This window comes from Ambystoma mexicanum, chromosome 5q (genome assembly GCF_040938575.1).
Source record: "Ambystoma mexicanum isolate Mex_15411 chromosome 5q, UKY_AmexF1_1, whole genome shotgun sequence".
NCBI classification, from domain to species: Eukaryota; Metazoa; Chordata; class Amphibia; order Caudata; family Ambystomatidae; genus Ambystoma; species Ambystoma mexicanum.
The window spans coordinates 829,367,094-829,379,645 of record NC_090933.1 but is presented as its reverse complement, the minus strand read 5'-3'; the positions used below and the strand labels follow the sequence as shown (position 1 = coordinate 829,379,645).

Sequence of the window (12,552 nt, the reverse complement as noted above, 5' to 3'; positions counted from 1 at the left end):
CAACACACATTTAACATAATGTGGACATCAGAAAAAAAACATATTCTAAAACAGAAAATGGGGCATGCCAACACAACTATGAATGTACATGTCACGCAATTAGATAGGAGCCCAAGGTAGACTACTTAAGCTATATTGGTATGAAAGTCGAGCTTTCTGAGAGCTCTGTGCCCGTGGTCATCAGATGTGACTTTGTGCAGAGGCCGCAGATCTGCGCGATGTTTGAGAGCCGGCTCCTTTAAACTCTCCAGGCTGACTCCAGAGGAGGAGTTATGTAGATCGCAGATGAAACATTCTTGTAGGGAAGCCGAGCTGGAAAAAGAAGAGAGGCAGAGCCGTGAGCAGGCCCCTCCGGAAGCCAGAGCCAGGCTAGAGGGGTAGGCAGCCAGCACCAGCCACACTTCAAACTTGCAGGGCAGGCACCCCGGCGGCTGGTAATGAATAGGACCTCGTCCTGCTGTCCGCACCTGGACCCGAGCATCTCCCCCACCTCCCGCAAGACTTTGCCCTGCTGCGGGTGAGCCCGGCGACGGCTGGAGGCGCGGACACGGGGGGCAGCGGGCAGGAAGAAGGGTCTCCGGTCCACTATGATCTTACTCGCATTTAGCACAAGGGGACCTTTGGATTTCGTGCATCAGGGAGTGCTGTGTTTGCAGGGCTTGCTGTGGATTGTATGGGCAGTGTGCGCCGAGGAGCAGCATTTCAACGTGGAGGTAAGAGCCATGGTTCCTTCTCCTGTAGGGGCTGCTGTTCATGTTTTCTATTGTGCCCTTGGATCCTTGGTGCATCCAGCCCAGGGCCATCCTGGCCCCTGCCATGTGGGAGGAATGCCCCTACTGAGATGGACCGTTATCTCGGAGGCAGCAGCGGCAGGGAGCGAGCGCGCGGTGTCGCGGCGAAGGCTGCACGCGCCTCTCCTGGGCAGATGCTGACACCTCTGGGAAGAGCTCTGCTGCTGATCACCCAGGCGTGCTAATCACGAGCCCGCAGGAAGGATGCACGCACGCACGCCCCAACCGCTGGCTGCTCTGCATCCCCTTCTTCATTCCTGCCAAGAAAGGAGCCGTCATTGGGGCATCATTTCAGCTGAATATGTTCATTTTAGAACGGGGGCGGGAGGGGTCGTGTTGTTTCTAAATGTATTTCACGTTGTAACGGCTGTATCCATCACACGCTTCATTTTGCTGAAAAATTGTCAATAATGTGTCTAGCATTTTAGACTGGGTCTCCTAGATCCCCAGGGATGGCGGCGGATTTCTTGTCGCTTCCCGTCCAGTTCACTCTTGGTCTGTGGTTCAGCTCGGGCCACAACACACTGGAAACACGAGGAGCCAGACTTGGTACAAAGTCGGCCACATGACAGCGCGCGCCCAGCACACACAGTGCGATGCTCTGTGCCTCTGGTGTGTAGGAGCGCAGCCCCCCCCCCCCCCCCCGGGAAATGTCTGCACCGGGGCTGCATGTGGGGGGGACCTCGCGTTACCTCACAGGGAAGGAGGAGGAGGAGGGCGGGCGGGTGACTGGCCGTTTGCGGTTTCCACACGCGTTCCCCAGGGATAGCACGGAAGGGGCTGCTCTAACGCACGCCACGCGTGTTATCTCCCGGCCATGACGATACAGAGAATCTGTAAACAGTCAACCATGAAGTGAAGGTTGGATTTACGAATTTGAAGTATACATGTATTTTATACACAGCAACCGAACCACGGCTAACAACTTCCCGGGGTGGGAAGGATACGTGTAGCTCCAGTTTGCTGACAGTAGAGTGTGACACGCGTGTTTATGTGGTTGTTTCCTGCTTCCCACACAATGCTGACTCGCATGAACCGTGGCTGTGTCAATGCGTGAACTCGTTGCTCATAGAGTCCAGTCTGCAGCCGCCTCGCTGTGTGTTGGCAGGGTTAGAAAGCCACTCCTTTCATCTGAAATGGGTTGGCATTCCTCGAGAGCACCGCACGCCGGCTCATTTTACACCTAAGTGGATTCGGTTAAGCGAGAAGGTGTTACTTTTTCTTACAAGTGCTAATATCGGTATGGCTTGCCCTCAAGAGCGGTTAATAAATACACAAATTAACTTAGGAAGAGACACGTGGAGTCCTGAAGGTTGACAACCAAAATTATAGGTTAGCACAGCTCTGCAAAAGATGTATTTGTTAATGTTTGAGAATACGTGCCGATGGTTTAGGAGCTTGCATTTCCACTTGATTGTGACATTGTACAGAAGAAAATATAACAGCCTTTCCGTTTTCTTGCGCTCCGGTCTAGATATCACTATAGTAACATCCCACTAAGAGGCACTGGTGTTTACACGTCTTTACAGTTCTCTTCTCGTGCCCGCCTCCCCGACTGCTTTGCGAATTCTGTTCCGCAAGAGCGTCCTGCACACCGTTTCGGAAGGGCGCAATCATAATATTCCGCAGTTGCTCCGACAGGATACAGGATGTGCATTGTTCAGGAAATCCCTGCCCCCAAACCTTTCAATGACCGCATGATAGCGGTGGGAAGTTGTAAATGCAACACATGTGCAGCTGATGGCTTTGTTCTAAAATAGAATACTTTGCAGTCTACCCTCGCGCTCTGCCATCTGGTCTCACTTGTGAGTGTGTGTGTGTGTGTACCTTAAGGCCACGCGGGGCAATTTCGCGAACAATTCTCCTCCCGAGTACAGCCGCGCCGTCGTCTCCCCTGGGCCACCACCGTGACACGGGACGAGGAGACGAACGAATAATTCGCCCCGAAACCGAATCTCTGCTTTCCACCCAGATCGGTCTTACATACCCCGGCTTTCTGTTACAAGGGCAGTGCATTATCTTAATGAGGACGTGTTACCGAGCAGGCAGGAACAAGCTGCTTCAAGGAATGGCTGAGGGTCTCCATGACAGCAGGGGAAACACACCAACCAGCGTGCCGCATGGCATTAAAGAAACATGCCACCGGATGGTGTCACTTTAGGTGAGCCGGGAGGGGCGCAGCGGGCTAACTCGAGGCAGGCTTGGCGTGCTTCCTGTGTGCAGAAAACCTCGAAAGGAACCTGTATGTTCAAGGGAACCAGGCAAGGGCGTGGTTTCTGGATCATTCTTTGCATACAGAGCCTTTCCCATCCCTATCCCAGTGCAATAGCAAACCTAGAAAAGATACCAAACTGCTGAAGGAAAATCAGGAGTGAGTGACCTACTCACTACCATGGAAATATTCAAGTCCCGTTGCATTGTGGGCAGTCAGAGGTAGTCGGTTCTACATCCCAAGACCGTCCAAGGAAATCAAATGGCCCCAAAGTCTGGTGTACGATCATTGGCTGTAAGAATCGCGATACCCAGAGGGTCTTATCAATTGGATTGTATAACCTTTTTTGTTATGTAGCACGAAACCCCCACTCTAGCATTGTTTCCTTCGAGGGCACTGGCGGCTAGCACTCGTTATTCCACCATCAGAACAATATCATCGGTATAGATGCAAGGAAAGCAAGCCTGTGAATACCAGACAAAAGAAGCACGTGTCCTACTGACCACAGAAACATTGCGCACCCGTTGCGATGTGAGCAGATCACAGGACACATGGCAGGACGCACAAAGATAGGGGAACAATCCTTGGGTTCAACAGTCGTGCTGATACGGAGGCTCATGGGGACCATAGGTTGAAGATCCAAACCTGTATACAAGGCATTGCACTGGCTCTATTACCTCTTAGGACGTCTCATCCGTTCACTTGGGAGTGCTGTGCCTGTTGGGCTTAGAGACCCAAGCTACACCTCCCTGATAATGCCACATGAGGCCGAAACATGTCTGTGGTTGCTTGTGGTATTGTGCAGAAGGGATGTGACCAAGCCGTTCAGGCTGGACTGCCCCTTTAGGTGTGGGACCAAGTCTGATTTCCGTATGGTCTTTCATCTTTCTGCAATGGCTTGGCAGGCGAAGAGTATTGGTCTTGAGGGTTGCCCAGAGTGATTTCAGATGTGAAGATTGAGTCTAACCCTTCCGGCCATCAGCTTTGTTGCTGTTCTACAGTCCCTGAGTAGGCCATAACAACTGTTAATCATAGGTTTCACACTCTGAGAAACATGGGGGAAATAGGGCCGCAGTCCCACTTCTTGGAGGATAGCATATGCCATTTAATCACCATCCACTAGGTTACACACTCACAAACATTCTAATCTCAGGATCAGACCCCCCCAGGAGACATCTCCATGATAAACATACCATATCTCAGTAGGTTGCGCAAGGAGGCCCTTTATCTGTTCCATGATAAAAGAGAGAACTGTAAACACTGTGGGCTTCTACAGAGGAAAGGCATGGGAATACAGGAGCACTCATGGGTCTGATCTTAAAATCTTGGATAGTATCCCAACACTGGCCGAACATGGCCGATTCTTCTGATAGATTGGAGCTAAAGATATGTACTTTGAATAATTGGCATATGAATGATGCACACATTGACACGCTGAACAGAGTGAAATAAGGAATGAATGATAAGATTAAATGAAAGAGAGAAGCAGCTTGATTCATGCGAGACACACACAAGGGGAGATCTATGGAACTGTGGACATTTAAGCTGGGTTCTCTTCAAGAGCAGGGGCGAGAAACAATGAAAACTCCACAAGTACATGAGAGCCACAGATTCCAATCTCTTTACAACAGTGTCACAACATCCCGTCATCTAGGGCCTCAGACAGGTCATGTTTTTAGGCTATCTAACAAGAATATTCATGAGACATATTTGCATTTAATGGCTCCAAATGGAAAATCCTTCATGGACTGAGTTCTAACTATTTAGCATGGAATGGTGATTAGTCAGTAGTTAGCAGTGCTTTTGGGATCAATGTGAGTTTTACTTTCCACAACGGATACATCATTGAGTATTTTCAACAAGAATAGAATACACCGCCTGAAAAAGATGTGCCAACATTTTGGCAAAGTGCATGGGAGAAGAGCAGATGTACGCTACTGAAGATAAAATAGGGTTGTCAATCAAGGAAATCATATTGATTGATTTCAATAAAAGCTGAACTGAGTTTTGTGGCAGGTCAGAAGAAGGACGCTGACTCTTGTAGCACATTTCAACCTTATCTTTGTTAAAGAAAAGGTGTAACGCCTATCTTTCCCTATTTGTAATGGATTGTTCCCTACCTAAAAAGCTAGCTAAGTTGCTCGTCAGTCATCAATGAATGTCTTAACAGAATCTGTCCACTGTCCAAACTTACCCTAACTGACCCTACCACTATCTAACAACTAAGGGCAGGAGAATGGCTCCTTTTCCTCCCTTCAGTTTTTGCTTCTTGCAAATTCTCTTCTGTAAGTTATCTTCAAATAGTCTGGTGTGATCTCTTTAAGTAGCTCAAATAGTTCTTTCAGTACTTTGTTGTACTTTTGTTTCTTCTCAACACAGGGTTTCTTGACCTCGTGACTAATACTTTGTTTTTTTGTCAGGAATGTCAGTTTGGTTTTTATTACTTCCTTCATTCCTTTCCTTTTCCCAGGGTAAGGTTGCCCAACCTTGATGTGTTTCTCACTTGGTATTCATTTCCTTGCTATGTGGTTCACAACCTTTACTCTCTGTATTATATTTGTCTTTTGACAATTGGATCTGTTCATTCCTACTCCGAGGTGCTTCTATTGTAATTTCATTCTCATTCTTTATGATGCCTTTAGTGTTTTGACTGTGATGAGTAGGAATAATGTTATAATGATTCTTAATAGCTTCTCTCACTTCTATTGCTATACTTTCAGCATCTTGACTGTTATAAGTGGGGATATTCAAAGCACTCTTTCCATTCACTCCTTTTGCTTCCACTGTTATTTTCTGGTTATCTTAACGGATACAAGTAACAATAGGTTTGTAATGATTCTGATACACGTCACTTGTTTTCAGGATTATTTTCACGTTATTTTGACTGGGATGAGTATGAATAGGTTTATAATGATTATCATACACTTCTCTTGGTTTCAAGGTTATCTTCTCATTAGCTTGACCAGGACGAGTATGAACAGTTCTATAACAATTCACTGCCCCCCATTCTGGGTCTCCCATTTTCCCCATTACCTGACTCTCTTGGGGATATCGTCACTGGGATTTCTCTTATTTGTTGCATGGTTCTCTCCTTATGTCGTTCGACCTTGCTTTGTTCGCTGGCTCATGCTTCTCTTTCGTCGTATTTGCTTTCCGATATCCCTTGTGTCGGGATGTAATACGGTTTCAACTTTTTAGTGGTGTCAGCGTTGTTGCGAGAATCTCTGGTCCACCACTGGGTTTTCATTGTTACGCGCCACTTACCGCTGTTCTCTGAATCCAACTTTGAGGACCCCATGCGTCCAGTTCTCCAGTTTCAGCGTTGCAGCGGATTCATATCTTGTGGACTGCTACTTCTCTACTTTTCCAGTTTTCAGGATGCAATGCGCCCAGCTGTCCGGCTTCGGTTTGGCAGCCGATTCGTATCTCACGGGCTGCTTATGCTTCTCAGTCTCTACCCCTCTCAGACATGACATAGCCGCAGGACTTCTCCAGCCTATCTCTGTGTCCCTCCATCTCAGCTTGTTCCATCCTCTTGTATCCTCTCTTAGGTGCTACGTCACTGTGAGCATTCTCCGGCACACCTCTGAGTCTCGCTCTCTATCGGCTTCCTGCGGGCACCCGTATATATCACTCATAGTTCTCATCTCAGTTAAATATAGTTGGGCCTGTAAAGGTACATTCACAATTTCTGGTCTACAATAACATAAAATTGTTCATTCTTCATATACGTTTTTATAGGTTATACTTTAAGAGGTAATGTTTGGAAGATCTTTAGGGAGTTCCTCACCGGAACAGGAGTCCTTGTCCCCACAGGGGGAATCTCTCCTGGTGTGGTCCCGCTTGCCTCTAGCCCTAGAGAGGATGTTGCAGAGCGGACTCACTTCCCCAGTTTCACAGGGGGGGAGGCTCTCCCTTGGGGAGAAGTGACGGATTCCTGCGATTCATCACAGTTGTGATTGGAAGAAATTGAAATTGGGGTCACAGAAAGCAGCAAAGCAAAGATTGTGGGTATTTCATTCAGTTATCCTTTGCAATGGAGAAAGCCATTACGTCTTTAGGGATTTTACTTTCTAAAGCCTGGACAGTACAATACAAAGATCAAAAAAAGGTGTCGCCAGAAAAGACATTGCATTGGCTAATGATGGGTCTTGACATACTCTAAATAGTTGCCTCTCTTTGTAAGTTTTCTGCAAATTCAATCACTGAAAAGGTTATGCTTAGTTGAATAAATAATTTTATGCTACAGCATGGTCTGGATTTGTAAATAATGCCATACTTGCCCAGACTGTGTTTAAGCTACCTAGCTTCCTGGGCCTATAGTTACGTGTCCTTTTCTTGAGTCAGTCATTAAACCTTAACAAGGATTTATTTTGGTTTTGCCTAATTTCTTCTGCTACTAGCAGGATGATGGTGTTTGAAACAGATTTTTTTAATGATAGCTAATGACTCTCAATGATGCAATGCCTTTGATTTTTTTTACTTGCGTTGCTTATTCACCTGTCCTGGTTGCAAAGATAGTACATTCTCTAGACACTTATTTGGAAAACCTTAATTGTATGAGTGTGCATATCTGCATCCATGAAGCAGACAGAATGATTTACACTTTTTGAGAAAACCAACATATCTCCAGTCTGTGCTCTATTGGTCCAAATGTCACGTATCCTGCTATCACCTAAGTTCCCTCTAAGATGCATGTCCATGTGGTATGCTCCTTCTTGCCACACACCGTGAGGTTGCAGATACCAGACATGCATTATCAAACGTAGTGGCAGTAAAATAATACCTTTTTTTTTTTTAAATAGCAATTTCTCTCGCTTCTAAGAAATGCAGTAATAGATGTCCCGGTTACCTATTTAATGGTACTTAAGTTACTGATCTCGGAAAGAGGACGGGTTGAGTTTGCCTTAATTGGAATTGAAGTTGGAAAGCAGAGATGCCCCCTATCCCACGTCAAGGGAGAGTCCTTAACACTCGAGCAAGCCACCTGGCACTTAATGATTAGTGCATCTCCAGCAACTCTGCTCACTGAGCATCATCACACCCTTTACAAACTCATTCAATACTACTGCACAGTTTTGGCCCTTACCATAATCTATCTAGAATGTTTCTCCCATCTCGTTCGTGAAGGTTTAGCAATACCGATATGGTACCTTTCAACATACCAACATCTCTGCAGCACAAATGGAGCCAGTTCAAAATGGTATTTCCACAGAAGCAAGTCTGGGAAAGAGAGTGGTATACTATGTTAGATCTGGCAGAGAGAGTGATCATAGTGAGAAATAAGGCAACGATAGAAATGGTGCACTGACAAACGGTGAGCCAAAAAGAGAAAGGGGCGGGGCAGGAAATAGAGAGTTGAAGATGGAAGTAACACAGCAAAATAAACTGGAGAGACAAGACACAGAACTGACTGACAGAGCGAATCATTGAGTTGGAAATGCAGAGAGAGGATGAGAGGGCGTGAAAGGGAGTCGTGGAGTGGGGAGTAAGGGAAAACCAAGCGAGTGGTCCTAGAGTGAGACTTACAGAGAAAGGGATGGGATGAAAGACAGTGGGAAGTGGAATCTTGTGTTACAAAAACGAATGGACACGGGTTCTATGGCACAGGAACTGAAGGGCAAGTGAGAATCGCAATCTCCTTGCGACCTTTTACTTTCGTTATAATCCTAAATGCGATTACGTTCTCACTTTGCAATGGACTCATGCTCACTGATGCAGTCCCAGGAGGCACTCATCTCTGGGAGAGCTTTCTGCCAAACTGGGGAGGATGTGACCTCACAGCCTTTGCTTTTTGGGGTACAATCATTGCGTTCACCCTTATTTGCATGGAGTAGATTCGTTATTGGAAGGGCAACATACAGTGTAAGTTAAACGAGAGTTGGCATCTCAATTGGAATATATCACAGTAGCTTCCAATGACGTATGCAAGAATGTTCATCTCAGCTGAGAGATTGTGGTAAATCCTGGAGTATGGTGGTGTATCTAAGTGTAGACCCCCATGTTCGCTGTGTCTAGCGACTTAAGCAACACCTCGGCGATGACATGAACAATGGGTAAAACGTGCTTGGGTATGGTTATGACATGTCTCCTGAGGTAGAGCCTAACTGGTAAGGCTGCACTATTATTTTTGGAAAAGAGTCAGACTAATGTGCACATGTTAGTCCCCTCTCATAAGGGTCAAGTGACTGTGAACAAAGTGCTGGAATGCCAGGGAGGGGATGTATGCTAAGTAAGAAGCTTACAATTCTTGTATTATCATGATGCATTCAGATTTTCATGAAGTTCAGGGCCTAGTGAAGGCACTATCAATCGGCTGTTTTCAACATGTTCTCCAGTTTACTGCTGGGGGCCTTTACTGCCATACTCGTCTACCGGGGTGGACAGTAATAAAAATATGTTATACAGGTGTCTTGCACTACCAACTCTGCTAAGCTCCTAAACACAGGGAGACAACTGGTCAAATCATTTGCTAAATGGGATTAATTGATAACTAGCTCAACAGAGCTTGATACTGAGCCAACCCACGTTTTAATGCTTTAAAGGTTCACCCGAGCACCCGACCCCCTTTTTAAGCATTTTATGTTCTCATCCCAGACAACCTACCTTGATCCATATTTTTGACTGTTTAAGCCAAATATGAGATAGTTTGCATTTTAATAATTTGTGAACATGGGCAGGTTATCTGCAATATCTCTCCCCTGTTCTAACTTTCAGCTTCTACTCATCAGTCCATTTGCAAAAGTATGGGAGGGAGGGAGTTAATCACTTTCCCCATTCTCTTCCCTAATTCATTTAAACCGCCTTAAACACCCAAATGACACAGAGAGTGACGACATTTGGAAAATACAGCTGGGGAATCCAAGGAGACATGTGTTCGAATTGATTGTAAAAGCCATTATCCTCCCGGATGAGCAACCAAATAGAAATGTCTAATGCCGTGGAATTGGATTTAAAGTAGATCAAGCACAACGGCATTGCCAGCGTGGCTGCTACCTGCTTCAAGGAAACTCGCCATTATCTGACCAATGGGAAAATAAATTCAAATCGTTGTTCACACCTTGAAGGTGGGAAAGCGAATCTCATTCAATTCCTTTAACCTAATGCTCTTCAGTAGCTTACAGATAAGGATATCTTCGAAAAGGGCCATTCCATAATAGAATGTGCCCTTCTAGCTTGGAGACCGAAAAATATGGATTTTCATGTATGGCGTGCACTCATTGCACAGGGGGGATTGATCAATGCCAGTGTGGTTGCTTCAACATGGTTCCCAGTTCACCTCAAGCACCAATGAACCAGCAGGTCCAGGCTGACCTATTCTCGCTTCTTACTCCAGAAGTCGCAGACTCCCACAATAGTGTTCCCTACTATTTTAAATATTTGACAACCGATAAGACCATTGCAAATGAAGGGGATATAGAGCCCGGCCCTTAGGACACATTCAGAATGCAATCACCCATGAATAAGGCTCGCGGATGCCCATGTCTATTGACAAACCTTGGGAAGGGTGGGGGGACCTGAAGCCCTTGAAGATCGCATGACGGTATTATTTCCAGAAAGGACCACTTAACCGGGAATAACAGCCTTACCCTCTTTTGGTGCAATGACACATGCTGCCATTACACTCTTTCTGAGCTTATGTCAGCCTCTTAATGAACACACCAATAATTAAAAGCACCTAAAGGCCAGGAAATGGTATCATCAAGCACACTGTGCTAACTTCAGGCACATACCCAGGGAGAGGACATCCTGACTCTGCAATGAGTGCTGAGGTTGCATTGTCATCGTACCCTGAGTTCTCTGGGCCCAACCCCACAGACGATTTATGTCTGATGACTGATGATGCTTCCTTCAGTAAACCTATAACTCTATCAATAAACCCCATAGCACCTGGAAGTTACATATCAAGCCGACCACCCCCTCTCACTGGTTACGATGCCATGTCATACTGACATACAAGTCATGCTCCTGGAATCCACCTAGGTAGGAGCAGTGACTGCGTTTTGTGGCAGCTAAATTGTAAGTGAATTTTCAGTATAATATTCTAGTGCAATATTTGAAATTACTTCCTCTTTGTGTCTGTGCCTTGTACCTTGCTTTGGAGTTTGGAAAACGTTGGATTGGATATTCCTTTATAGCCTTCATGGCTCTGGGCCACCCTCAGGGCATGATGTCATGTCTTGCAGGGTCCAGACCTCTGTGTACGTAATTTAGATGTGATGTGTTCGCTTTCACTGTCTGTGGTGACAGTGCCACTAACAAGTCTCTTTGTATGGGTCTTTTACCACTAATTAAATGTATATATCATGCACCTCATCTTTCTTCTCTGCATCAAAGTGGACATTTTCTGATGAAAACCATGACTTCGCTTCATTTTAATGACACTTTTCTCACTGGGATGGGCCGAGATACCGATGTATTGTTTTACAGAGCACTCCTAAGACTCAAAGAGGTTTCTTGGCTCTTTAAGGAAAGTGAAGAGAAAAGGGATATAGCAAATAAAGAAAGACCGATCATTAGAATAATGTGCAGTAGAATAAAGTAAAAAGCTCTTTGACAAAACTGCTGAAGCTTAAGGAAACCAAGTCAGTGGAAGAAAGTCTGAATCCATCGTGGCCTGTCAGGTTTCAGGACCATTGAAGTTTGCGCACCCACCTGGTCACGATTGAACAATTGCAGTTCTGATCATAGTCCCAAAGAAGAAGAGGAGGTGATGCTCGATTGGATACTATAAAAGTAAGATGCCTGATGAACTGCAAACTGACATGGGTGTTATAGCTTAGGCCCTAACTAACTATGGACAATGACATAAACAACTATTGGTCTCATGAAGGCAGATGATTCTCCTCTGATGCCTGACCCTAAGCTTTAGGGCCAAGCATCACAGGAGCAGAATCAACCTCTTTGAGACCCATAGTTATTTAAGTCATTGCCTTGGAAGGCAGATTAGGCCTTTGTATTTGTTGCTTTTATAAAGCACAACAGCTTTCAACACTCAGGTTTATAGAAAAGAATCATTGTGGAGACTCGCATCCCATCTTCGAGGGTGAACCATTTCAGTGTATCTGCTAGAAAGGCTGGTTTGCTTGAAAAAAGAGCCATGTGAGTTAAGTACAATGCTCTGTATTTTATTTTCAGGCTGACAGGTAACCAGTGGAGTCAAGCAAAGGCAGGAGGCAAATTATTCCTTGTGCCCCGAACTCAGGAAAGTCTGTCTGCAAGGTGTTAAACTTGTTACAGCTTAGCACGCCAAAATCCTGGGAATCCAAAGTTGAACACATTCCATAGGCCAACTGTAAAGATAGCAGTGCATTGACCATAGATACTTGCACGGATGGAGAGAAGTATTTTATATTGGAAGAATCCACACCTGGCCAATGATTCTTTGAAAGAAGCAGAGTGGAACATCCATCTTTACAACCAGATAACTCCTGATTTGGTACAAGGCAGGTGTCTACAGTAGAGGGTCAATGCTATTCTGACCAAAGATTACATTTATCCAAAGGTCCGTTTCCAAGCATATTCATTTTAGGCTATTATTTCACATCC

The 12,552-nt window shown here is 45.5% G+C and overlaps 1 protein-coding gene across 2 annotated transcripts in view; it reads left to right on the top strand.

Annotated features, from left to right (window-relative positions):
• Positions 1 to 292: 292 nt before the first annotated feature.
• MMP16 (matrix metallopeptidase 16) overlaps positions 293 to 12,552 on the top strand; it is an 892,963-nt gene continuing 880,703 nt past the window's right edge. The window contains exon 1 of one of the 2 annotated variants that reach the window (XM_069621310.1): positions 293 to 713. In XM_069621310.1, the coding sequence (XP_069477411.1) occupies positions 588 to 713 (126 nt within the window). In that variant the 5' untranslated portion in view covers positions 293 to 587. The remainder of the gene's footprint in view (positions 714 to 12,552) is intronic. The other variant, XM_069621309.1, reaches the window with a different exon arrangement.